The sequence below is a fragment of the Pelophylax lessonae genome, assembly GCF_965119305.1.
Source record: "Pelophylax lessonae genome assembly, chromosome: 2".
Lineage (NCBI taxonomy): Eukaryota > Metazoa > Chordata > Amphibia > Anura > Ranidae > Pelophylax > Pelophylax lessonae.
The window spans coordinates 129,808,773-129,835,571 of NC_138769.1; the positions used below are offsets into that span (position 1 = coordinate 129,808,773).

The window sequence follows — 26,799 nt, forward strand, 5'->3', positions numbered from 1 at the left end:
CCTTTTCAGGGTCCCGCTCATCCCTGGACCCCCCGGGGTCCGAGGGGGAGGCTGATATGGAGGGGGTTGATACCTCCTCCCCAGGGTCACCTGAAGAGCGGGCGACCATGGACGAGTTAATTGTTTCTGTTAAGGAAACCTTGCATTTAGAGTATGAGCTCTGTCCTCTGGGCGTTGTGTCCTCATTTGGGACGCACAGGACCCGCAAGTCTGCGCAGGTTTTCCCCTGCCCAGCTGAATTTCATTACACTGTTAATGAAATAAGGCGCACGTTAAACGTCCATTCCTGGTACCTAGTCGGTTCATATTGCTTTATCCTTTTGCGCCGGCTACGGAATCACGATGGTGTGTGCCTCCACAGTTAGATCACACTGTGGCCGTGTTAAACAAGGCTACCTTGGTTCCTACTGAGGATACCCCGGTTTTCCGGGATCCCACGGACCGGCGGTGTGAGTCTCTAGCTCGCCATTCCTATACGGTGGCGGGTTCGTTGCTCAAACCCATATTCGCGTCCGTTCTGGTGGCTCAGGCGGTGGCTGATTGGACTAAGATGCTTAGGAGCAATCTCGTGTCTGATGGTGTTCCGCCTGCCCGGCTGGAAATGGTGGATCAGATCCACCAAGGAGTCATGTATTTGTGTGATGCAGCCTTGAATGAGGCCCCCTTAGTGGCTCGCCTCTCTAGTGTCGCGGTGCTTAACCGGCGACTGATATGGCTGAAGAACTGGTCGGCTGACCAGTCCTCCCGGAAAACAGTTGCTGGTTTTCCCTATGCTGGCTCTCGCCTTTTTGGCGAGGCTTTGGACATCCTGGTGAAAGGCGTCACGGGGGGCAAGAGCACTATGCTGCCCCAGAACCCGAAGAACAAGTCTTTTCGAGGCGAGAGGGGTTCTGCGCCTAGATCCAATCAGGGGTCCTTTCTTGCCTTTAGGAACCAATCCAAGGGCAAGCCCTTCAAGGCCCAGGGCAGTCAGAAGAAGCCCTGGGTGGGTAAGCAGAAGTCCGGCAATGCTGGCGCGGCGGGTCAATCCGCCTCTGCCTGAAGGGGCACCCTCACCCGTTTCAGGGGTGGGGGGACGTTTGCGCGGTTTCCTCCAACCTTGGTTCCTCCGGCTATCGGACAGGTGGGTTCTGGAAATCGTTCGATCGGGATACAAGATTGAATTTCTTTCCCAGCCGGCGGACAGATTCTTTCCCTCCAATCTTCATCTGCTTCCTGGGCGTCTGCAGGACTTGCATCAAGCGGTGCAGGACCTGCTTGCTCGGGGAGTGATTGTCCCGGTGCCTCATCGGGATAGGTTTCGGGGGTTTTATTCGAATCTGTTCACTGTGCCCCAAAAGGAGGGCAAAGTGCGTCCTATTCTGGACCTAAAAGCGCTGAACCGCTTCGTGCGTGTTCGGAAGTTCCGGATGGAATCTCTACGTTCGGTGGTGGCCTCCTTGAGTCTAGGGGAATTCCTGGCCTCGATAGATCTAAAAGATGCGTACCTGCACATCCCCATTTTCGAGGATCATCAGCGGTACCTTCGGTTTGCTATCGCAGAGGACCACTACCAGTTTGTGGCGTTACCTTTCGGTCTCGCTTCGGCACCAAGGGTGTTTACCAAAGTGTTGGCACCGGTTCTGGTCCTACTGAGGGCTCAGGGCATTGCGGTCTTGGGTTACCTGGACGATCTACTTCTGAGATCACGTGCCAGCCAGGACCTAGTGCGCGATCTGTCCACCGCGGTACAGACGCTGCAGGAGTTCGGGTGGACCATCAACGTTCAAAAATCAATGTCTCCATCGCTTCGTCTTCCCTACCTGGGAATGATTATGGACTCAGGCTCAGGCAAAGGTGTTCTTGCCGGAGGACAAATTCCGGACTTTGCAGGACGAGCTCAGGTCCCTCAGGGACAACCCGTCCTCGTCACTCAGGACCTGTATGTGGGCCCTGGGGTTGATGGTATCGGCCTTCGAGGCGATACCCTTTGCTCAGTTCCACACGTGGGCTCTCCAAGCGGAGATCCTGGCCAGGTGGGACAGACTGCCTCAGTCCCTGGATCTGTGTGTCTCCTTGAGTCGTCAGACCAGATTGGCTCTTCTGTGGTGGCTCCAGTCCCCGTCGGTGGCGGAAGGAAAGTCCTTCCGTCCGTTGGTGTGGACGGTGATTACCACGCATGCCAGCCTGTCGTGCTGGGGTGGAGATCTGGGCAACCTGTCTGCCCAGGGCACTTGGTCAGAGGAAGAGTCCTTCCTCCCTATAAATGTGCTGGAATTGCGAGCGATAAAACTCTGTCTCTTCCAGTGGTCGGGCCGTCTTCGGGGCCGTCCTGTCCGGGTACAGACGGACAATGCTACCGCTGTGGCCTACATCAACCACCAAGGGGGCACCAGGAGTGCTCGGGCGGCCCGGGAGGTGACCGACATTCTGTCTTGGGCCGAGGCTCATGTCCCGGCGATCTCGGCAGTTCACATTCCGGGTGTGGAGAATTGGCAGGCCGACTATCTGAGCCGCCAGACCCTGGACCAGGGGGAATGGTCCCTACACCCGGAGGTCTTTCAAATGCTGTGTGCGAGGTGGGGATCCCCGGACGTGGATCTGTTCGCATCCCGGCTAAATCAAAAGGTGGAAAGGTTCGTGGCAAGAACGCGTGATCCGTTGGCGGATGCCTCGGATGCGTTGGTAGCCCCTTGGCATCAGTATCGTCTGATGTATGCCTTTCCTCCGATTCAGTTACTAGCCCGGTTCCTCCGCAGATTGGTCTCGGAACCGCACCTGGTGATTCTGGTGGCTCCGGACTGGCCACACTGGTCCTGGTACGCCGACGTTGTTCACCTGGCAGTGGCGCCTCCGTGGCGTCTGCCTCTGCGGGAAGATCTCCTGTCTCAGGGTCCGATCTTCCATCCTGCTTTACAGTCGCTGGCTTTAACGGCCTGGCTGTTGAGACCCAGGTCCTGAAGGACAGGGGTCTCTCTTCTGAGGTCATCCCTACCCTTGTCAAGGCTAGAAAGACCTCCTCCGGTAAAATCTATTACCGTACCTGGAAGGCTTATTTCGCCTGGTGAGTCCAGGGGGTTCTCCCCTCGCTCGTACTCGGTGTCCAGAGTGTTGGCCTTCCTCCAGTCTGGGGTGGACCAGCGCCTGGAGCGCCGGCCACGATCAAAGGCCAGGTGTCCGCACTGGCTATTCTTTTTCAACGCCCTGCGGCGTCTCACTCTCTGGTTCGCACCTTCATTCAAGGTGTGCGACATTTGGCTTCTCCCAGGAAGGAGCCCTTACCTCCATGGGACTTGAACTTGGTTCTGTCCGTCTTACAGCGTGCTCCCTTTGAAAACATTCGGGAAATATCGTTGCCTCTGCTGTCTAAGAAGGTTGACTTTTTGGTGGCGATCACTTCGGCTTGCAGGGTGTCGGAACTGGCAGCGTTATCTTGCCGTTCTCCGTACTTGGTGATTCACCGGGATAAGGGGGTTTTGCGTCCGCATCCCTCCTTTCTTCCTAAGGTGGTCTCTGAGTTCCACATTAATGAGGACATTGTCCTGCCTTCGCTTTGTACGAAGCCTAAGCATTCTAAGGAGGTTGCTTTGCACTCTTTGGATGTTGTCAGGGCGATCAGGGTTTACCTGTCATCTACGGAGTCCTTTCGGAAGACGGATTCCCTCTTTGTCCTTCCTGAGGAACCTCGGAGGGGCATGGCTGCATCTGCAGCCACTATTGCCAAATGGATCAGACAGACCATTGAACAGGCTTACACCTTGAAGGAACGGGTTCCGCCCTTCCCTGTTAAGGCGCACTCCACCAGATCTGTGAGTGCATCCTGGGCCTATTGGCATCGGGCCTCGGTGGCCCAGGTGTGCAAGGCTGCGACTTGGTCGTCGGTGCACACTTTTTCAAAATTCTACAAAGTAGACGTTCTGGCATCAGCTGATGCTTCCTTTGGCCGCAAATTTCTCAGTGCGGCAGTGCCATGATGGACCCTTGTGTTTTTTTCTGAGTCCCTGGCTGTTGGCATTTGCTTTCCTGGGCTGTTGCTCCTGTTGAGCATTGTTGTTTTCTGTTGCCCAGTTGGTTCTCTTACAGTGCATGTAAGATTCCTTTCTCTAGCGCTCATTGACAGACGTAGTCCTCGGTGATACACCACCTTCGGGTTATGTTGCCTCCACAGGAGCAGGACTAGACAGGAAATTAAAAAGCTCTGGCCACACCCTAGGGGCAGTCCCAGAGGGTATATCCTCTCTCTCTCTGCCTCAGCAAATCAGTTATTTTCTGTCTAGTTAGGAGTAAGGACCTAGATACCTTGCTGGGATCTTAGGTCCTGGCAAGAATTTTTTTCTTAAAGGATTTTTAGACAGCTTTTTTTCTCCAGTGTTCCTGTGAGATCTTCAAGCAAGAAAGCTGAACTGGGCGACGGGCTGGATGTTGAGATCCGGTGGTCACCCCAGTTCAGCCTACGAGCGCGTGCAGGCCATAGCTCCGCGCTGGGTCGGCCGAGACAAAGTCCCATTAAAAGGACTGAACCCGCGAGTTAAACGTCTCGCTGAAACGCCAAAGACCATGAGTCACGGCGTCCGTATCGGTCGACAGCCCTCCCGCCCCGGTGGAGAGGGGTACTGTCAGGAGTTGGTGCCCGCCTGGTTCCGGTATGGTGAGTAGTATGTTCCCCCTTTTTCCCTGACGGGGTTTGTGGTGAACGCGGGCCCCTCTCTGTATGGTAAGAAAGAGTCCTTTCTATCCTATAACATGTCACAAATCCTCCTACTTTGAGTGTGATTTTATGTGTGCAAAAAGCCAGGAGGCTTGGTTTGGGAGCTAACAATCTATTGTATACATGTTTTAAAGATGTAATCTGTGGCATTCTGGGAATCTTATGGGTTAAGTATAAGCTACCTACCAGTCAGAAGCCACGGACATGTAGACTGCCTTCCAAATCAGATCTCCAGCTATTAGCAGGCCTCCCGAACGGCCATGCGGTCCGCCAGGGCCGGTACCACCAACCACGCCATATCCCCATGCAGAGAGAGTGTTGTGTGCCTTGCAGCACACCGCTAGTCAGTACAGGCCGCCGCCATTTTTTTTGCTGGATCGCACGAGCCGCCATTTTGGCGTAGCCTCGTGTCTCCAGCATGGGGGCGGCCATGTTTGAGGTGATCCTACACCTCGTGGAGCTTGTGGGAGGCGCCGGAAGGCGTGCAGAGGGGCGGAGCCGCCTCCTTTCTTCCTGGGACTGCCAGCCAAAAGACTTCCTGTTTGTCAAGACAGCGCTGTAAGCTGTTGCAGTTTAACTCTGAGCATCAAGTAGTGAGCCTGGGGGTCTATCTCTCTCTCTCTCGATCGATAGGGATCCCTAGCAGGTAACACTAAGGGGCTTTTTGTGGCGCTGGGGGTCAGAAAAAAAAAAAAAAAAAAGTTTTTTTCTTTTGAATTATATTATCCAGGAAGTAACTGGAGTTATCATGGACCCTGCCACACATATTCCCCCACCTGTTTCCCTCGAGGGGGCCTCGGGACCCGCCGGTGCACAGAGTATAGAGTCATTTACAGCAATTTTGGAGTCTATGGTGGCTCGGGTGGAGGCGGCCTGTCAGGGACGGGGGTCAAGGAAGCGACCCCCGCCTACCCCTATACTATCTGACACCTCTGACTCAGATTCAGAGATGGTCACGGCAGTTGCAGGTTCCTCTGCCAGGGCTGTTATCCCAGGTAAAGCCCCCTCAGACATTGAGGAGGACGCTTCTTCTCCTGCTATAATTCAGGAAGAAGCATTGGTGGACGCACTAGTTGTGGCAGTGCAAGAAACCTTAAAACTTGAGGCTTTACCGGCAGAGGCAACTGAAACAGAGAGGCCTTTTGGTACTAATAAGCCCATCAAGACGGCGAAGGCTTTTCCTGTACCTAAATGTTTTGGTAATCAGATTAAAGGAGAATGGGAGCATTCTAAACGTACCTTTACTATTTCCAAGCGTATTGCTAGACGCTATCCGTTAGAGGAATCCATCATTAAGAAATGGACGGTACCACCAGTCGTGGATCCGCCTATTTCCAGGCTGAATAAAGCCACAGTTATTCCAGTGGAGGACACTTCGTCCTTTAAGGATCCGGTGGATCGAAAGATAGAAGCAGAGTCCCGCACTATCTTTTCTCTGATAGGGTCAGCATTTAGACCAGTAATTGTTATTGGGCTAGTTTCCCAGACACTTACGGAATGGGCGAAAATGGTACGCCAAGATCTTAGGGGAAAAAATATTCCCCAGGAGACATCTGATTTGATGGAACAGATCATACAAGGGCTACGGTTTATCTGTGACGCAGCCTTGGACACAACTCCCTTATTAGGGCATGCATCTAAGTTAGCAGTGATCCTCAGACGTGTGCTGTGGTTAAAATGCTGGTCAGCTGACCTAGGTTCCAAAAAGACCTTGACCAATCTCCCTTTTCAGGGCAATCGTCTATTTGGGGCCAACCTAGATGAAATCATTAAGGATGCCACTGGGGGCAAGAGCACTTTTTTGCCACAGGCTGCAAAAGCTAAGGGACCTCGCAACAAGCGAGGACCTTTCTTTACCGCCCATAAAGGGCGCCCGGCTGGTACTAGCGGGAAAGGCAAGACTCCTCCAGGAGGGTTCAAGAAGGGCTGGTCGGACAAGCAGAGGACCAACCCAGCCAAACCCGAAGCAAAGGAGTACACAGCCTGAAGGTGCGCCCCCACCCGGTTTCAGGGTGGGGGGACGTTTTCACCGGTATTCAGGACATTAGATCGAGTATCAACCACTACCACCGGTGCGATTCTTCCCTTCCAACATTTAAGTACCACAGGAAGCGGTAGTTACCGTTCCCTGAATAGATCTTTTCCTTTACCTTTTCCTAAGATTAGTCCCGATACCTCACAGGAATCGGATTTGGTTGACCAGATAGGCCAAGTAGCCTCTAGTCGGGTGACTTCGGTCCCTGAGGTTCAACCAGAAAAGATCACCTTTCCTGATAACTATCAGGTATCTGATAAATGTGTGGAAACAGAAAACGACCAGACTTTCTCGGATGGTCGGGGCCAGATAGCTCTAGGGACGCCTGGTTCAGATCCAATCAGCGCCAGTGGTCCTAGAAATTCTAGGCTGGCCTCCTCAAGCCGGCCTGGCCGACTTGGACATGCTAGTCGCAGACGTTCCGTGGGAACTTCGTCTCAGGGAGTGTCTGTGGTCTCAAGGACCAATTTACCTTCGTGCTTTACAGTCGCTGGTTTTAATGGCCTGGCCATTGAGACCCAAGTACTGAAGGACAGAGGTTTGTCTACTTCAGTCATTCCTACCCTTATTAAAGCAAGGAAAGCGACTTCCAGCAAAGTCTATTATCACACATGGAAGACTTATATTGCGTGGTGCGAATCTTTAGGATTTCCTCCACGTACCTATTCGGTGTCTCGAATATTGGCCTTTTTGCAACAAGGGGTTGAGCAGAAGCTAGCCTTGAGCACCATCAAGGGTCAAGTTTCAGCATTAGCAATCTTCTTTCAGAAGCCTTTAGCTACCAAATCCTTGGTGCGGAATTTCATCCAGGGGGTGCGGCACCTGGCTCCTCCAGTCCGCGCGCCCTTACCGCCTTGGGATCTTAATTTGGTTTTGTCGGTTCTACAGAAACCTCCCTTTGAAAACATCAGGGAGATTCCCTTGCTTACTTTATCCCAGAAGGTGGCCTTCTTGGTGGCTATTACTTCTGCTCGCAGGGTGTCAGAACTGGCTGCATTATCATGCCAGTCCCCATACCTAGTGATTCATAGGGATAAGGTAGTACTTCATCCTAAGCCATCTTTTCTTCCTAAGGTGGTTTCAGATTTTCATCTGAAGATATTGTACTACCTTCCTTGTGTCCTCAGCCCAAGCATCATCGGGAACATGCGTTGCATTCCTTAGATGTGGTTCGGGCAATCAGGGTATACCTGAAAGCTACGGAATCATTCCGTAAGACGGATTCACTTTTTGTGATCACGGATGGCCCCAGAAAGGGTTTGCCTGCATCTGCCGCGACCATTGCCAAATGGATTAGACAAACGGTGGTACAGGCTTATTCTATTAAGGGTCAGAGTCCTCCGTTCCCTGTTAGGGCGCACTCCACTCGAGCGCTCAGTACTTCCTGGGCCTTTCGCCATCAGGCGTCAGTGGTCCAGGTATGTAAGGCGGCCACTTGGTCGTCGGTACATACCTTTACAAAATTCTATAAAATTGATGTGACGGCATCGGCGGATGCCTCATTTGGCCGCAAGGTTTTGCAGGCCGCAATTTGAGGAGACCGGTGGTCTACCTCGAGGGTTTTTTCTGTTTGAAAAAAAAAAAAAAAAGAAAAATTTTTTTCTCTCTTTTGTTGAGTCTCATCATTAAGGATGAGCATTGTAAACTTCTAGTTGGCACCGGTTGGGCCTTCTAGATTGGGATTTGATTTCATTTTCCCACCCCTCAGTTGTGATACTGCTCTGGGACGTCCCGAAGGTGGTGTATCACCGAGGACTACGTCTGTCAATGAGCGCTAGAGAAAAATGGATTTTTGTAAAATCTTACCGTAAAATCCTTTTCTCTTAGCTCATTGACAGACGTAGTCCCCGCCCCTCTATTTTTTTGAGTTGGGTTGGGTTAAATCTCTAAAGACTGCTTTTTCACATAACTGATTTGCTGAGGCAGAGAGAGAGAGGATATACCCTCTGGGACTGCCCCTAGGGTGTGGCCAGAGCTTTTTAATTTCCTGTCTAGTCCTGCTCCTGTGAAGGCAACATAACCCGAAGGTGGTGTATCACCGAGGACTACGTCTGTCAATGAGCTAAGAGAAAAGGATTTTACGGTAAGATTTTACAAAAATCCATTTTTCTCTGATGTGGGTACTGCGTTGCCTTTTCTACGGTTGCGTCTCCCACCCCTCATGTCTATACTGCTTTGGGGCATCCCAACAGTGATGACTTAGAGGAGGCGGCGACTGTCGGAGGACGTAAGAGAAAACAAAATTTTTGTAAAATCTTACCTGTAAAATTCCTTTCTCGGAGTCCTCCGACAGTCGCCGCCCCCGCCCCTCTTTTGGGGTTCTTATTACCTACTGCTATACTACCAAACTGAGTTGGGAGTGGTGATGCAGGGGGGGTATTTACCAGATGGGACAGCCCCCATGGGTGTGTATATGCTAATGCCTTTTGTCTTTTGACTAAGTCTATATGCCTAGCTACTCCTGCGGATGGGAAGTCAATACCCAACAGTGATGACTTAGAGGAGGCAGCGACTGTCGGAGGACTCAGAGAAACGAATTTTACAGGTAAAATTTTACAAAAATTCTGTTTTCTCTGTCGCTCATTGACAGACGTAGTCTTCTTGATTCACAAGAACTGGGTTATGTTGTCTCCGCAGGAGCAGGACTAGGCAGAAAGAAAAAACGTTCTGGCTCCACCTTAGGGGCAGTCCCTGAGGGTATATCCTCCCTCTCTGCTACAAGGCATCAGTTTTTTTCTGTCTAGTCAGGAGTAAGGACCTAAGTTCCTTGCTGGGATCTTTTTGGTCCTGGCAAGATTTTTTTCTTTAGAAAAAATATTTTTTAGGTAGTTTTCTCCAGTGTTTTTTCCTGTGAGATCTTCAAGCAAATACGCCGGACTGGGCGACACTAGTGGTCACCCCAGCCGGCCTACGAGCGCGCGCAGACCATTGCATTGCGCTTGGTCGGCCGCGACACATTCAAGTAAGTATGCGGGGCCGGGCGACGGGCTGGATGTTGAGATCCAGTGGTCACCCCGGTTTCTGCCTACGAGCGCGTGCAGACCAGAGCTCCGTGCTGGGTCGGCCGCGATGGAGTCCCATTGGAGGGACTGACCTTGCGAGTTAAAAGTCTCGCTTGGACACCAGGAACCAGAGAGTCGAGGCGTCCGGAGTGGTCCACAACCCCCCACCCCGGTGGAGAGGGTATTGTGAAGAGAGGGTGCCTGTCGGTTCGGTATGGTGAGTAAACGTTCCCTTTTTTCCTCGTTGTGTTTGGTGGGAAGTGGACTTGGTTTGAGAGCTAACACTCTACCCAGCAGACTGTAGTATTACAGCAGACATAGGAGGTATAATCCTACCTTAATTGTAGTGTACCTCCTGCAGATCAATAAACCGCCACTTAGCAGAGATGCAGGTGGATGTGCTGGGAAAAACGATTTCGGCAGTCCGCCGCCATTTTGCCGTAGACCGGGTGCATGAATGTCCTCAGGTCACGCCGGCTGCCATGTTTTTGGAGTCTATTGTCTCCTGTATGGGGGCGGCCATGTTTGATGAGCCCAGCTACCTCGTGGAGAGCTGGGAACGCCGGAAGGCGTACACAGGGGGCGGAGCCACGTCCTTCTACCCGGGAAAACGAACACAGCTCTTTCCAGTGTGTAAAGACAGACGCTGACTGCCGTTGGTTGGAAACTTCTCTGCATCGGGTGGTGAGCCTTGGGGGTCCCTCTCTCTCTCTGTGGGGATCGAGAAGCAGGTACTCTGAGGGGCGCTATTGCGCTAGGGGGAGACACATAAAAAAAAAAAAAGAGGTATTTTTTTTATTTATTTAAAAAAAAAAGTTTTTTGTTTTTTCTGGCAGAGGTGTCCTGAATTAACATGGACCCTGCCACTCATGTATCTCCACCGGATCCCCTCGAGGTGTCTGCAGGATCCTCCAGCACCCCACTGACGGTTGAATCATTGTCAGCTATTATGGAAACTTTTGTGTCCCGGGTGGAAGTGGCTTGTCAGGGACAGGGCGCAAGAAAGCGACCCCCGCCTAACCCCTTATTATCTGAAACTTCGGATTCAGAATCTGAGCCTATTTCTGCAGTTGCAGGTACTTCATCTGGGATTGGTGTCTCGGGTACTGTCTCTTCAGACAGTGAGAAGGATGTTTCGGCATCAGCCATAGCCCGAGAGGAAGCGTTGGTAAACGCACTCATTGTATCTGTTCAAGAAACCTTAAGATTACAGGGTATTCCGTCGGAAATAGCTGAAACTGAAATCCCTTTTGGGACTAAAAAACGCATCAAAGTGGCGAAGGTTTTTCCATTGCCCAAATGTTTTGGCAATCCAATCAAAGAAGAATGGAGTCTGCCAAAACGCACCTCTGCTATTTCTAAACGCGTTAACAGGCGTTATCCGTTTGAGGAAACCCTCATTAAGAAATGGACAGAACCACCAGTGGTGGATTCACCAATTGCTAGATTGAATAAAGCCACGGTTATTCCTTTAGAAGACGCTCCGTCTTTTAAAGATCCAGTGGATCGCAAGATAGAAGCTATGTCTCGCACCATGTTTTCCTTGATTGGATCAGCTTTCAGACCAATAATTGCTATTGGTCTGGTTTCGCAGACTGTAACTGAATGGACCAAGTGGTTACGCCGGAACTTAGAAGAGGTCCCTCAGGCGGTATCAGATTTGTTGGAACAAATGATACAGGGGTTACAGTTTGTGTGTGATTCGGCGTTAGACGCCACTCCATTATTGGCGCGAGCATCAGTTTCAGCAGTGGTTCTCAGGCGTACACTGTGGCTAAAAGGTTGGTTAGCCGACCAAGGTTCCAAAAAAGCATTGGCTAATATCCCCTTTTTAGGAGAGCGTCTATTTGGAGCCAACTTAGATGAGATCATTAAGGATCTCACGGGTGGAAAGAGCACCTTTTTACCGCAAAATGTTAAGGGTAAAGGAACTCGTCAAAGACGAGGGCCTTCTTTCTCTGCTCACAAAAAGTTTTTTCGTCCCGCGGGTGAAAAGATTAAGTCCTCCAAAGCTCCTTCAGGAGGCTTCAGGGGACGTTGGTCGGGCAAGCAAAAGCCCGCCCCCTCCAGACCTGAAGATAAATCGTCCAAAGCCTGAAGGTGCGCCCCCACCCATAACTGGGGTGGGGGGACGTCTTCGCCGGTTCCCGGATCCATGGCTTTCCAGAATCCGGGACAAGTGGGTTTGCGAAGTCATAAGGTCAGGGTACAAGATCGAGTTTCGATCTCTCCCACCGGCGCGATTCTTCCCTTCCAATATCCGACTATCCCCGGATCGTTTAGAAGATCTGCGGAGAGCAGTCACGGATTTACTACAACAAGGAGTGGTAGTCCACGTTCCTTGGACAGAACGTTTTCAAGGGTTTTATTCAAACCTATTTACAATACCCAGGAAAGAGGGCAAAGTGCGTCCAATTCTGGACTTAAGGGCACTCAATTCCTTTCTCAACATAAGGAAATTCAAGATGGAATCCATTCGCACAGTAGCAGCCTTCCTGCATCCAGGGGATGTCCTAGCGTCCATAGACATCAAGGACGCCTATCTTCACATTCCCATTTTCGCAGGACATCAGCGGTTTCTACGCTTTTCCGTAGAAGAGAACCACTATCAGTTTGTGGCGTTACCTTTCGTCTCGCCACTGCTCCTCGGGTCTTCACGAAGGTGTTGGCCCCAATGTTGGCACTACTGCGCCAAAGAGGCATATCGATTCTAGGTTACCTAGACGATCTCCTGCTTCATGCAGAGTCTCCTCAGACCCTGCTACAAAACATAGAAATTATTATAATTTCTTTACAGGAATTCGGGTGGCTGGTGAACCAGCAAAAGTCATTTCTGGTTCCCACCCAGAGGCTCGACTATCTGGGTCTAATTCTAGACACAGTCAGGTCAAGAGTTTTCCTTCCGGTAGGGAAACTCCAGGAGATTCAATCAGCAGTCCAGTTGTTACTATCCAACAGCTGGTCTTCTCTTCGAACTTGCACGAGGGTTCTCGGGTTGATGGTGGCTTCCTTCGAAGCAGTCCCATTTGCCCAGTCCCATACCCGAATTCTTCAGCAAGAGATTCTTCTCAGATGGAATCGGAATCCGGAATCCCTGGACAATCGGATCCGATTGAGCAAACAGACCAGAGATTCTCTGGTCTGGAGGCTTCGGTCTCCGATGCTCAGCCAGGGAAAGTCATTTCTGCCAATATATTGGACGATAGTGACCACGGATGCCAGTCTATCCGGATGGGGAGGAATTCTCGGTCAGTTATCTAGAATCCAGGTTGCCGATAAATGTATTGGAAATGAGAGCGATCAGACTTTGTCTGATTCACTGGACCGAGCAGCTCCAGGGCAGCCCGGTTCGGATCCAGTCGGACAACGCCACGGCCGTGGCTTATGTCAATCACCAGGGGGGCACCAAGAGTGTCCGAGCAGCCAAAGAAGTGGCTTGCATTCTTCGCTGGGCGGAACGATTTGTTCCAGCTATCTCTGCGGTGTTCATTCCGGGGGTGGAGAATTGGCAGGCAGATTATCTCAGCCGTCAGACTCTGGATCAGGGGGAATGGTCCCTCCATCCAGAAATTTTCCACCAGTTGTGCCTATGGTGGGGCACCCCGGATGTGGATCTGTTGGCATCACGATTCAACAGGAAAGTACAGAGATTCGTGGCTCGCTCCCGCGATCCTCTAGCAGAGACCGCAGATGCACTGATCGCCCCGTGGGGGCAATACCAGCTAATGTATGCCTTCCCTCCTCTCGGGTTACTGCCAAGACTTCTTCGCAGGATAGAGGAGGAAGGAATTCCAGTAATCCTGGTAGCTCCGGACTGGCCTCGCCGAGCTTGGTACGCCGACGTGGTCAGACTGGTGGCGGACGTCCCGTGGAGACTTCCTCTCAGGGAGGACCTACTGTCTCAGGGACCGATCTTCCATCCTGCTTTACGATCGCTGGCTTTAACGGCCTGGCTATTGAGACCCAGGTGCTGAAGGACAAGGGATTGTCAGCTTCAGTTATTCCTACTCTAGTTAAAGCAAGGAAAGCGACTTCCAGAAAGATTTATCATCGTACATGGAAGTCCTACATTGCATGGTGTGAACCTCTGGGGTTCCGTCCACGGTCTTATTCGGTTAGTCGAATATTAGCTTTTCTGCAACAAGGGGTTGAGCAGAAACTGGCCTTGAGCACTATCAAGGGTCAGGTCTCAGCATTAGCTATCTTCTTTCAGAAGCCTTTGGCTACTCATTCCTTGGTGCGGAATTTCATCCAGGGGGTGCGACATCTGGCTCCGCCAGTGCGCGCGCCGTTACCACCCTGGGATCTTAATTTAGTATTGTCGGTTCTTCAGAAACCTCCCTTTGAAGATATTAGGGAGATTCCTCTACCTACGTTGTCCCAGAAGGTGGCCTTCTTGGTTGCTATCACTTCTGCACGCAGGGTGTCAGAACTGGCCGCTTTATCTTGTCGTTCCCCATATCTGGTGGTTCATAGAGATCAGGTGGTTCTTGGTCCGAATCCATCCTTCCTACCAAAAGTGGTTTCAGAATTTCATCTGAATGAAGAAATTGTATTACCTTCCCTGTGTCCTAAGCCCAGTCATCCTCGGGAGTTTGCTTTACACTCCTTGGATGTGGTCCGGGCGATCAGGGTATACTTGAAAACGACAAACTCGTTTCGCAAGACGGATTCACTTTTTGTGATCCCGGATGGACCCAAAAAGGGGTTGCCTGCATCTGCCGCGACTATTTCCAAATGGATCAGACAGACGGTGGTACAGGCTTATTCTATTAAGGGTCGGGAGCCCCCGTTCCCTGTTAGGGCGCACTCCACTCGGGCACTTAGTGCGTCATGGGCCTTTCGCCATCAGGCGTCAGTGGTCCAGGTGTGCAAGGCGGCTACCTGGTCGTCGGTGCATACCTTTACAAAACATTATAAAGTTGATGTAATGGCATCGTCTGATGCCTCGTTTGGCCGCAAGGTTTTGCAGGCCGCCATTTGAGGAGACCAGTGGTCTGCCTCGAGGGTTTTTTTCCGTTGGAAATTTTCATTTGAGTCTCATTCTTTGTTTATAATGAGCCTTTAAAACTTCTAGTTTGGCACCGGTTGGGCCTTCTAGATTGGATTTTGATTTCGGTCAATCCCACCCCTCATTTGTGGCACTGCTTCTGGATGTCCCAGTTCTTGTGAATCAAGAAGACTACGTCTGTCAATGAGCGACAGAGAAAATCTGATTTTTGTAAGATCTTACCGTAAAATCCTTTTCTCTTAGCTCATTGACAGACGTAGTACCCGCCCCTCTATCATTGAGTTGGGTTGGGTTAAATTCTCTGTTGCTGCTTTGTGACAGAACTGATGCCTTGTAGCAGAGAGAGGGAGGATATACCCTCAGGGACTGCCCCTAAGGTGGAGCCAGAACGTTTTTTCTTTCTGCCTAGTCCTGCTCCTGCGGAGACAACATAACCCAGTTCTTGTGAATCAAGAAGACTACGTCTGTCAATGAGCTAAGAGAAAAGGATTTTACGGTAAGATCTTACAAAAATCCGATTTTTTCTGTGCTTGCATAAAACTTACTAAGCCTTAAAAATGAAAAACAAATGGAGCCATCAGCAATTAGGACTGGTAAGTTTGAATATATTGCATTTTTATTCTGGGGTTTAGATATACTTTAAGCTGAGAGAACAGTGTTGCTATGCAGGCTTTAAACCTTGGCTCACATTTTAAGATTGAGCTGAAAATGCAAGCCATAGTGTGTATAACCTAGTTCACTAGAACAGTTTGGTTAGCAGCTCGCCCCCTGAGTGTCCAGTGACTAACTTGTTAAAAAAATAATTTGTTCTTTCAGAGGCCAGTCATATCAAAATCGCATCAAGTATCTGTCTGCGGAGGTCGTACCCAGGTATTTTTTGTCCCCCCCCTTAATGTTTAAAACGATTAACGGATGAACTACTTCCCTTACCAACTTGTGCGGTTGTTGGGTTTGCTGTATAAACTGTATGTACCTGAGAATACATACAGTATATAGAGTGCATCCGGAAAGTATTCACGGCGCTTCAATTTTTCCACATTTTATGTTACAGCCTTATTCCATAATGGATAAAATTCATGATTTTCCTCAAAATTATACGAACAATACACCATAATCGTAATGTGAAAGAAGCCATTTTCAGATCTCTACAGATGTTAAATCTGGTCCAAGCCGGGGCTCTGGCTTGGGCCACTCAAGGACATTAACAGAGTTGTTCAGTAGCTACTCCTTTGTTAACTTGGATGTGTGCTTAGGGGCGTTGTCCTGTTGGAAGATAAACCTTTGCCCCAGTCTAGAGCGCTTCATATGTACGTGTGATCTTTTCGTTATTTTAAATAAATATGCAAAGATTTCAAGCAAACTTCTTTCATGTTGCCATTATAGGGTATTGTTTGTAGAATTTAGAGGAAAATAATACCGGTAATTTTTAATTTTTTTATTTTTTGAAAATGGTTTTTATTTCAGTTTTATTTTTAAGATACAAAAACAGAGCCTATTGGGCAAACCCAGGCTGGGTGCACATACATTTCAATAAAAATACACAACACTAAGCATCAAGAAAACGTATCCTAAGCGCTAAAATTGGCACTAAAACTAAACAACTTGCTTCATTAGCTTTGGAAAATATTTTGTCCATATTGAGCCAAGTTCTGGTAAACAAAGTCACCATTCTCTGAAGTGCAAAATGATTTTTGGTTCTCTACCATACTTATATATTCTTTCAGTGCCCTGCAAGGTAATTTAGAAAATAATGAATTTAATCCATTTTGGACAAAGTCTGTAACAGCAAAATGTGGAAAAAAAGTAAAGTGCTGTGAACACTTTCCGGATGCCCTATGGCACTGTGTTCCGAGTGCGAGATGATAACTTTCTGTCTAATACCCTGAACAAAATAGCCTTGGTCTAAGCTGTGCACAGCAACTCATAGGCAGATTTGTATTTGAGTATTGAATTCAAAGCTTCCTCTGGCTGAGTCAGAGAGTGTGACGTCATCAGCCACAGTTCCCCCCCGACTCAATCCGTGCAAGCTTTGTATTCATTGATAGCGTGACAGACATGGTACCGCTTTGGTACAAAAGGTACAAAACTGGTGTGGTTATAAGAGGGGTTTTACGTTTTCCAGGGTCTAATCCACCTGTTTAAGGAGTATAAACCAGCAGGTTAAGATTGGAACTCGCACAAAATTGCATGCTTTCCTGACACAAACAGAAATGCGCTGCCCTTTAGCAGACATGTGGCGGTGCTTAATGGCACCCCATATATCTGCTAACACGCACATCAAAACGTATGGTGGTGTTTTTTTTTTTTTTTTTTTTGCAAAAGGGCCACTAACTTCCTTGTGTGTTTCTCATACGTATGGCAGCCCATTGAAATGAATAGGCCACTTTTCAAGTTGTATGCGGGAAAGCACACACTCCATCGGATCTGCCTGGTGTGAATGGAGCCCAAGACTTCCTATGTTCCCTAATGGACTCCAAAAAAGTTTTCTCTTTCTTTCATATATGGACACAGCTCTTGATCTTCTTGACCATTGGGTTATACTGCCCCCTACAGGAGTACGACACTAGGCAAAAAAGAACTAGACTACACCTTTGGGCAGTTCCAGGTGGTATACTCCCCCTCTCTGCTATAGGTATTCAGTTTTCTCTGTCGTTCATTGACTGACACAGCTCCATATCTTCTTGACCATTGGGTTACACTGCCCCCTACAGGAGTAGGACACTAGGCAGGAAAAAACTTTACTACGCCTATAGGGCAGTCTCAGGGGGTATACTCCCACTCTCTGCTATAGGCACTCAGTTTTTTTCCTGCCTAGTCAGGAGCATGACCTAGTTCTTTGCTGGGATCTCTGGTCCTAGCATTTTTTTTCTTTTTAAATGGAATCTTTTTCGCTTCTATTATTTTATGTTTCTGTTGTCCCTGGACCGCTTGTGGGGTCTCTTCGGGGCGGTGAAAGACTTGCTTCTACGAGGAGTGATTTTAACGGTTCCGTCTTTGGCACGTTTTCAAGGTTTTTATTCAAACCTGTATACAGTTCCCAGGAAGGAAGGCAAAGTATGTCCAATTCTAGACCTCTAAACCGCTTTGTGCGGGTGCAGAAGTTCAGAATGGAGTCCATTCGTACAGTAGTGGCATTCCTTCATCAAGGGGATCTTCTGGCTTCTATCGATTATCAAGTACGCTTACCTTCATATTCCAATATATGTCAGTCATCAACGCTTGCTCTGTTTTGCCGCGGACAAGGGGCATTATCAATTTGTGGCATTACCCTTTGGTCTCACCTCTGCTCCTCGGGTCTTCACAAAGGTGTTGGCCCCGGGGTTGGCATTGTTGCGTCGAAGGGGGATTGTGGTACTGGGGTACCTGGACGATCTCCTTCTATGAGCAGAATCCCCCAACTGCTCTGACAAGACAACCGGGAGATCACTGTGCGGACTCTGCACGAGTTCGCTTGGAGTTTGAATTTCCGAAAATCTACTCTAGTTCTATCCACCAAGTTAAACTGTCTGGATCTGACTCTGGTCTCAGCTTCAGCCAGGGTGTTTCTTCCACTGGACAGGCTCTAGAAGCTGCAGGACGTGCTTCGGATGCAGTTGTCCAACAGTCGTTTATCTCTCAGGACTTGCATGTGGGTTCTAGGCATGATGGTGTCTACATTTGAGGCGGTTCCGTTTGCACAGTTCCACATGAGACTTCTGCAAAGAGAGATTCTTGCCAAATGGGACAAGAATCCACAGTCTCTAGACAATCTGACCCTGTTGAGCCGGAGTACAAGAGGGTCCCTGATCTAATGGCTTTGCTCTCCAGCGCTTCGACAGGGAATAATCTTTTCTTCCCCAGTACTTGGATGGTGGTCACCACGAATGCCAGCCTGCCATGGCGGGGAGGCATTCTTGGCAGAGATTGTGCTCAGGGGTCTGATCTCCGGAAGAGTCCAGACTACCGATCAATATACTGGAATTCCAGGTGATCAGACTTTGGCTTATTGGACATATCGCCTTCAGGGGTGTCTGGTACAGATTCAATCGAATAATGCCATGGCCGTGGCTTATGTCAATCACCAAGGGGGCACAAGAAGTGTCCTGGCGGCTTGGGAAGTAGCCGGCATTCTAAAGTGGGCGGAACGCTTCGTTCCTGCTCTGTCTGCCATGCATATTCCGGGAGTGGAGAATTGTCAGGCAGACTACCTAAGTCATCAGGAGTTTGACCAGGGAGAATGGTCTCTTCATCTGGAGGTGTTTTATCAGTTTGTGCCACTTGGGGGAAACTCCCGAGCTGGACCTGTTGGCCTCTTGCCTCAACAGGAAGGTACAGAGCCTTGTGACTTGATCTTGGGATCCGATGCCACAGACTTCTTGGGGTCAAAATCGGCTGATCGCTCCTTTTCGGTGGCTCAGATTTTGGCCTTCCTCCAACAAGGGGTCGAGCAGCATCTGGCCTTGGGTATCATCAAAGGACAGGTTTCGGCCTCGGCGGTCTTTTTTCAACGTCCTTTGGGTACGCATTCCTTGGTTCACACTTTTATTCAAGGAGTTTGCCATTTGGCTCCCCCAGTGTAATCTCTGTTGCTTCCGTTCGAACTCAATTTGGTGCTATCGGTTCTCCCAAAACCTCCTTTTTAAAATATTCGGGAGATACGCCTGCTTAAGCTGTCCCAGAAGGTAGCCTTTTAGTGGCTATTACTTCTGCGTGTAGGGTGTCGGAGCTGGCGGCGTTATCCTGTCATTTACTTTTTCTGGTGGTTCATAGAGATAGTGGTGCTTCGCCCTTGTCGGTCGTTCTTCCCTAAGGTTGTTTCGGATTTCCTTCTGTTGCCTTCATTTTGTCCTAAGCTTAAACATCCTAAGGAAATAGCCTTGCATTCCCTGGATGTTGTTTCGGGCCATTAGAGTGTACCTGATGGCTACGGAGGCTTTTAGGAAATCGGACTGTCTTTACGGACGGACCTCAAAGGGTTGGCCTTGTCAGCTGCGACTGATTTCAGATGGATCAGTAGTTCAGGCCTATTTAATCAAGGGTCAGGTTCCTCCTTTCCCTGTTAAGGCACATTAAACTCGGGCGCTTAGTGCTTCCTGGGCCTTCTGTCATCAGGTGTCAGTGATGCAGGTTTACAAGGCAGCCACCTGGTCATCTGCACACTTTAACAAAGTTTTATAAAGTGGATTTGTTGGATGCTGTTTAAGAGAACTTGGTTCTATTGAGGGTGTATGTTTTTTTTTTTTTTTTTTTTAATTTTTTAGGTGGGCTCCAGTTGTTCCTGGTATAGCTCCACGTTACCTTGTTGGCTAGGTTTTGTGGGCTGCTGTTTTGTGGGCTGCTGTTTAAGAGAACTTGGTTCTCTTGAGGGTGTATGTTTTTTTTTTTTTTTTTTTTTAATTTTTCAGGTGAGCTCCAGTTGTTCCTGGTTGAGCTCCACGTTACCTTGTTGGCTAGGTTTAGCCTTGGGGAATTGGCTTTTCTGCTGTGTTTTTTCCCACCCCTTATGTTTAACTGTTTGCTTTTGGACATTCCAATGGTCAAGAAGATATGGATTTTTGTCTTACTGTAAAATCCTTTTCTCTGATCTTTAAATAAATTTTTTTTTAAAAAGTTTTTTTAAAAGTTTTTTTTATTTATTTTTTATTTTTTTTCCTGCCTAGTGTCCTATTCCTGTAGGGGCAGTATACCCAATGGTCAAGAACATATACAGCTGTGCCCATCAGTGAACACCTGAGAAAAGGATTTTACGTCAAGTCAAAAATCCAGTTTTTTTTTTTTTACTGCCTAGTCAGGTGTAAGGACCTAGTTCCTTGCTGGGAACTCTGGTCCTGGCAATTTTTTCTTTTTAGATGTTTTTTTTTTTCCCCTGTTTTTTTTTTTTTTTTCCCGTTTTTTTTTTTTTTTTTCCCCTGTTTTTTTTTTTCCCCCTGTTTTTTTTTTTTTTTCCCCCTGTTTTTTTTTTTTTTTCCCCTGTTTTTTTTTTTTTTTTCCCCTGTTTTTTTTTTTTTTTTTCCCCTGTTTTTTTTTTTTCCCCTGTTTTTTTTTTTTTTTTTTCCCCTGTTTTTTTCCTCTGTGAGATCTACAATCAACTGCTGGACTAGGCAACCACCTGGATATTCCCCCTGGAGGATTTTGGGTTGGACGCGGGCCTCTTCCTGGGACGTTCGGACCACCGGGTTCTCCTCCTTCCCGTTAGACACCCCCCCCCCTTGAGTCTGATGGTACTGTGGGTCATCCATCCCCCTCCTATACTGGGGTTGTATAGTGGACTGGCGACCGGCTGGGGGGCGGGCGGTGCGGCTGTACCTGGTGGGGGGGGGGGGGGGGCTCCTGCCATGACCCCCTCTTCTTGCTCTGGGTCTTGCCTGGGCCCAGGGATCCCTCCTGGGAGCCTTGTGAAGCTGTTATTTTGTTGTAGCCTATTTTCTGTGTAGGCTCAGATCTTGATCTTGAACAGCAATTGGGCTCGAGTACCATCAAGGGCCAGGTGTCTGTTGAATCAGACAGACGGTGGTTCAGGCCAAGGGCGGGTCAAGGCACCTGGTCGAAGGTGCACACTTTTTACAAAGTTTTATAAAGTGGATGTGTTGGCATCTGCGGATGCTTCTTTTGGCTGCAAAGTTTCGCAGGCTGCTGTTTAAGAGGACCTGATCCTTTTGAGGGGGTGTTTGTTTTTCTTTTTTCAGGTGGGCTCCAGTGTTTTGGTTTTGCTCCTGTTGCCTTGTTGGCTAGCCTTGGGAATTTCTTCCCACCCCTCATGTTTAACTCTGCTTTGGGACGTCACAATGGTTATGAATATCAGGAGCTGTGTCAATGAATGAAAGAGAAAGTGGGATTTCTCTTTGATTCACTGACACAGCTTCAATTCTTCAGACCATTGGGTATTATACCATCTCTCTTCAGAAGTAGGACTGGGCGGAAACCGAAACATTTTTGTTGCGCCCCTGGGGCAGTCCCAGAGGGTATGCCATTCCTTTCTGCTGTAGGACTCCAGTTTTTTCTGCCTAGTCAGGAGTAATGACACAAGCAACCCTTGTGTCTGTCTGGTTCTCAGGAAAAAGGGCTTGAGATCCACTCGTAACTTTGTGGGAGGCTCCAAGAGATCCTGGAATGGGAAGTCCAAAGCGGGCACTTGCTCAGACAAGCCTTCCCCAGCCTGGAGGGGCGCCCTCACCCGCGTCCTGGGGTGGAGGGACATCTTCGCTTCTTTCCGGATCCATGGACCTTGCCCATTCAGGACAAATGGGTCCACGAACTGATTCGGTTCAGTTACATGATCGAGTTTCAGTCCTTGCCTCCAGCAAGGTTCTTTCATTCCAATTTACGCCTGTCTCTAGAGCGGCTGCAGGGCCTCTATGGGGCAGTGCAGGACCTGTTAGCACAAGGAGTTATTGTGCCGTTTCCAGAGTCGGAACGTTTCCAAGGTTTTTATTCAAATCTGTTTACAGGTCCCAGGAAGGAAGGCAAGGTTCGTCTGGTCTTGGATCTCAAGGCTCTGAACCACTTTGTGCAGGTTCAGAAATTTCGGATGGAGTCCATCTGCACAGTAGTAGCTTTCCCTCATCAAGGAGATCTGCTGGCTTCTATTGATCTCAAGGGCGCTTACCTTCATATTCCAATATATGTCAGGCTTCAGCGTTTTCTTCCTTTTGCCGTGGGCGAGGAGGACTTTCAATTCGTGGCGTTACCCTTCGGTGTCGCCTCAGCTCCTCGGGTGTTCACAAAGTTTTTGGCCCCAGTATTGGCCTTGTTACGGCAGACGGAGTCTTCCTCTGCTCTTGAAGCCGACTTGGACATTACAGTGCGCACCCTGCAGGAGTTCGGGTGGACACTGAATTTTCAGCAATCTGCACTGTCTCCGTCCACAAAGTTGGACTACTTGGGTCTGACGCTAGATTCAGCATCAGCCCCCGTGTTTCTTCCTCAGACAAAACTTCTGAAGCTACAGGATGCTGTTCGGCTCCTGTTGTCCAACCATCGATCATCGCTCAGGACTTGCATGCAAGTTCTGGGTCTGAAGGTCTCCACCTTCGAGGCGGTTCCATTTGTGCAGTTCCACACCAGACCCTTTACAAAGGGAGATTCTGATCAAATGGACATCATTGGACAATCTGATCCTGTTGATTCAGGGTTCGAGGGAGTCTCTCCTATGGTGGCTCCGCTCCCCGGCCTTACGTCTGGGAAAATCTTTTCTTCCCCTGGATTGGACTGTAATCGCCATGGATTGCCAGTCTGTCCAGATGGGGAGGTGACTTGGGAGTGTGTTCGGCCCAAGGTGTTTGGACTCTGGAGGAGTCCAGGTTGCCAATCAACATCCTGGAAATTCAGGTTACCAAATTTTGTCTGTCTCAATGGACAGATCGTCTGCAGGGATGCCCTGTGCAGGAAAAATTGGACCATGCTACGACTGTGGCATATTACAATCGTCATCATGGGGGCACAAAGAGGGACCTGGTGGCCCGGGAAGTGGCTGGCATCTTGAGGTGGGCAGATGTATATGTTCCGGGCCCTCGCTGCTGTGCATATTCCGGTGGTAGAGAATTGGCAAACGGACAATCTCAGTCGGCAGATGTTGGATTCGGGAGAATGGTCTCTTCACCTGGAGGTATTTCATTAACTGTGTCTTCGATGGGGGACCCCTAATGTGGACCTGCTGGCTTCCCGTCTTAACAGGAAGGGGCAGAGGTTCGTGTCAAGGTCCCGGAATCCTCTTGCAGATGCTCTGGTGGTTTACGCCTTTCCTCCAATACAATTTCTGTTGAGACTGCTACGCAGAATCGAGGTAGAATGAATTCCAGTCATTCTGGTGGCACCAGACTGGCATCGCCAGTCTTGGTATGCAGGCCTGGTAAGGCTGGTAGCAGACGTCCCTTGGAAACTTCCTCTCAGGGAAGATCTTCTGTCTCATGGACCAATCTTCCATCCTGCTTTACGGTCGCTGGCTTTAGCGGCCTGGCCATTGAAAGACAGGTGCTGAAAGACAGAGGGCAATCAGTCGGTGATTCCTACGCTGTTGAAGGCTAGGAAATCTACTTTGAGGTAGGTTTATCATAGTTTGTAAGGCATACTTTACTTGGTGTGAGTCGCAGGGGGTTTTTCCCTGCACCTTTTCTGTGTCTCGCCTGTTGGAGTTTCTACAATTGCGTGTAGAACAACGTTTGGCTCTGGGCACCATCAAGGGCCAGATTTACGCCTTGGCTATTTTTTTTCCAAAGGCCGTTGGCGGCTAAGTCCTTGGTTCACACTTTTTTGCATGGAGTTCCCTATCTGGCTACTACGGTGCGATTCCCTGGTACCTCCATGGGATCTCAATTTAGTTCTGTCGGTGATTCAAAACTCTACTTTTAAAAATATTTCAGAAATAATTCTGTTCACTCGGTCGCTGAAAGTGACTTTCTTAGTAGCTGTTACTTCCGCTCGTCACGTGTCAGAGTTGGCTGCGTTATCCTGTCGGTCACCTTACTTGGTGATTCATCAGGACAAAGTGATGTTGCGGCCCTGTCAGTTCTTCCTTCCTAAGGTTGTCTCGGGTTTAATTTGAATGAAGACATTGTGTTGCGTCCCTATGTGCCAAGCCTAAACATCCTAAGAAAATTGCCTTACATTCCAGATGTGGTAAGGGCGATTCGAGTGTACCTGGCGTTGACTAAACCGATTAGAAAATCTGATTCTTTGTTTGTTAGGGATGGACCTCGTAAGGGGCAGGCCGCATCTGCTGCTACTAAGTTGATGAGGCAGACGGTGGTGCAGGCCTATTCCACTAAGGGTCAAGTTCCTCCTTTTCCTGTTAAAGCGCATTCTACGGGGGCTCGTAGTGCCTCTTGGGCCTTCCGTCATCAGGCGTCAGTGGTTCAGGAGTGCAAGGCAGCTACGTGGTCGTCACACATTCACAACATTTTAAAAGGTGGATGTAATTGCATCTTCGGATGCAACGTTTGGCCGCAAAGTTTTGCAGGCTCTTCTTGAGGGTGAAAAATTTTCCTGGTGGGGAGTTCCAGTTCTTCCTAAGTTGAGCTCCTGTTACCTGGTTGGCTATGTTTAGCTTTGTTGGGAATTGTGCATTTGCTGTGTTTTTTCCCACCTCTCATGTTGACACTGCTTTGTCTCAGTGAACGAAACAAAAATGGATTTTTGTCTTAATGTTCTTCTGACACTGCTTGTTACAAACTGGAGTCCTACAGCAGGAAGTGATGGTATACCCTCTGGAAATGCTCCAGGGGTGTAACCAAGCAGACTGCGTTCCTGAACGAGCTGACCGGCAGATGCCTCACGCGGCGGGATCGTGCCTAAAATTGAGGCTGCTGCTTGCAGCCTACTGGCGGCTGGCAGAGTTGGCTGTCTGAGGGAATATAACTAAACTGTAGGCGACTGACCAGGCTGTTTGAGCTGCTGATCAGGCTGACAGAGCTGATGGGGGACTCTCGACCGCATCGGGCCCCAAATTTAGGCTGCGGCTTTGCAGTCTACTCGCGGCTGGCTGTCTGAGCTGCTGACCAAGCTGTTGACCAGGCTGTTTGAGTTACTGACCTGGGTGATAGAGCAGTGGATGGGCGTCTGCCCTTCTTCACCCCCCTCCCTCAGGTTGGTAAACATTTGGACTGCCTGGCGCCCCCTTAAGCGGTGGGCGCCGTGGGGGCATTGTGCGTGGTTACTCTGCGTGCGCATCTGCATAGCGGCGGGCCCCCTCCCCCTTTATAGGGCGCTATGTCCATTATGGTGGGGTAATAGGGGTCCTTTTGTGGAATTTTAGCCGGTGTCTCCTTGCGGGACTGTGGTCGCCGACCTACCCTGCTTGTTATGTTCTCAGGTTGAGCTTGGCATAAAGCGACTCAACTGGGTCTGCGTCCACGCACTTCGGGTGCTCTGCGGTGAGGGTGACCCTTTTTTTTTTTACTGCAAGGGCGCAGGTGGATGTACTGATTGTATTGGTGCAGAAAATTTTAACATGGGGTGGGGGGTGCCGGTCTCCTTTGGGGTCCGCTGATCCCCTAAAGCGGAAAAGGTACTCCCTTTTCCCACCTACTGTGACAAAATTGTCGCAAGTCAGTGGAGTTGTTCTAACGCAATAATGGTAACCGCACATGGTGTGGCTAAAAAGCTGCTCTGCGGACCAGGCTTCTAAAAAGGCTCTATCAGATCTCCCCTTTACGGGGGAATGCCTATTTGGGTCTTTGTTGGATGAACTGCTCAAAGGACTCAGATGGGAAGAGTAATCTTCTTCCTCTATCTGCTAAGGGCAAGTAATCGCGTAATAGATGGGGCCCTTATTTTTCAGCACACAGGCAGCCACTTCGTGCATTTTAGGGCAGGAGAAAGGACGTAAGCTATTTAGGTCATTAGGATGTTCCTAGAAGACGTGGTCGGGTAAGCCAAGAACAGGCCCCTCCAGATCTGTGGACAAATCTCCGTCTGCTTAAAAGGACGCCCTCACCCGTATCTGGGGTGGGGGGGACATCTTTGCTTTCTGTCCGAAACCAGAAACCGCTTTGATTCAGGACAAATGGGCCCACGAGCTGCTCCGATTGGTTTACAATATCTAATTCAGGTCCTGACTGTCGGACAGATTCTTCCCGTCCAATCTACGCCTATCTTCAGATTGGTTAAGGGATCTACGAGAGGCAGTACAAGATCTGCTGTCGCAAAGGGTGTTTGTGCATGTTCCCTCTCAGGAATGCTTTCAAGGGTTTTATTCAAACCGGTTTACTGTTCCCAGGAAAGAAGGGAAAGTGCGTCCCAATTCTGGACCTCAAGGCTCTGAATTGCTTTGTTCGGGTACAGAGGTTTTGAATGGAGTCCATTTGCACGGTAGTTGCATTCCTACACCAAGGGGACTTATTGGCCTCTATTGATATTGAGGATGCATATCTGCATCTCTATTTACGCTGGACACCAGTGTTTTCCTCGCTTTACTGTAGGAATGGAGGGGGCGCAAAGTACTCGGAAAGCTGTGTGTCCAGGGGACCTGGACTCTGAAAGAGCCCAGACTTCCGATCAATATTCTGCAACTCAGAGCGATAAAGTTTTGCTTAAGTCACTGGACAAATCGTCTGCAGGATTGTCCAGTTCGGGTTTAATCAGACAATGC

At 49.3% G+C, this 26,799-nt stretch overlaps 1 protein-coding gene across 1 annotated transcript in view; it reads left to right on the plus strand.

Annotated features, from left to right (window-relative positions):
- SPAG5 (sperm associated antigen 5) overlaps positions 1-26,799 on the plus strand; it is a 374,185-nt gene that overhangs the window by 191,184 nt on the left and 156,202 nt on the right. The window contains exon 13 of the mRNA XM_082245996.1: positions 15,552-15,605. Coding sequence (XP_082102122.1) covers positions 15,552-15,605 — 54 coding nt within the window. The remainder of the gene's footprint in view (positions 1-15,551; positions 15,606-26,799) is intronic.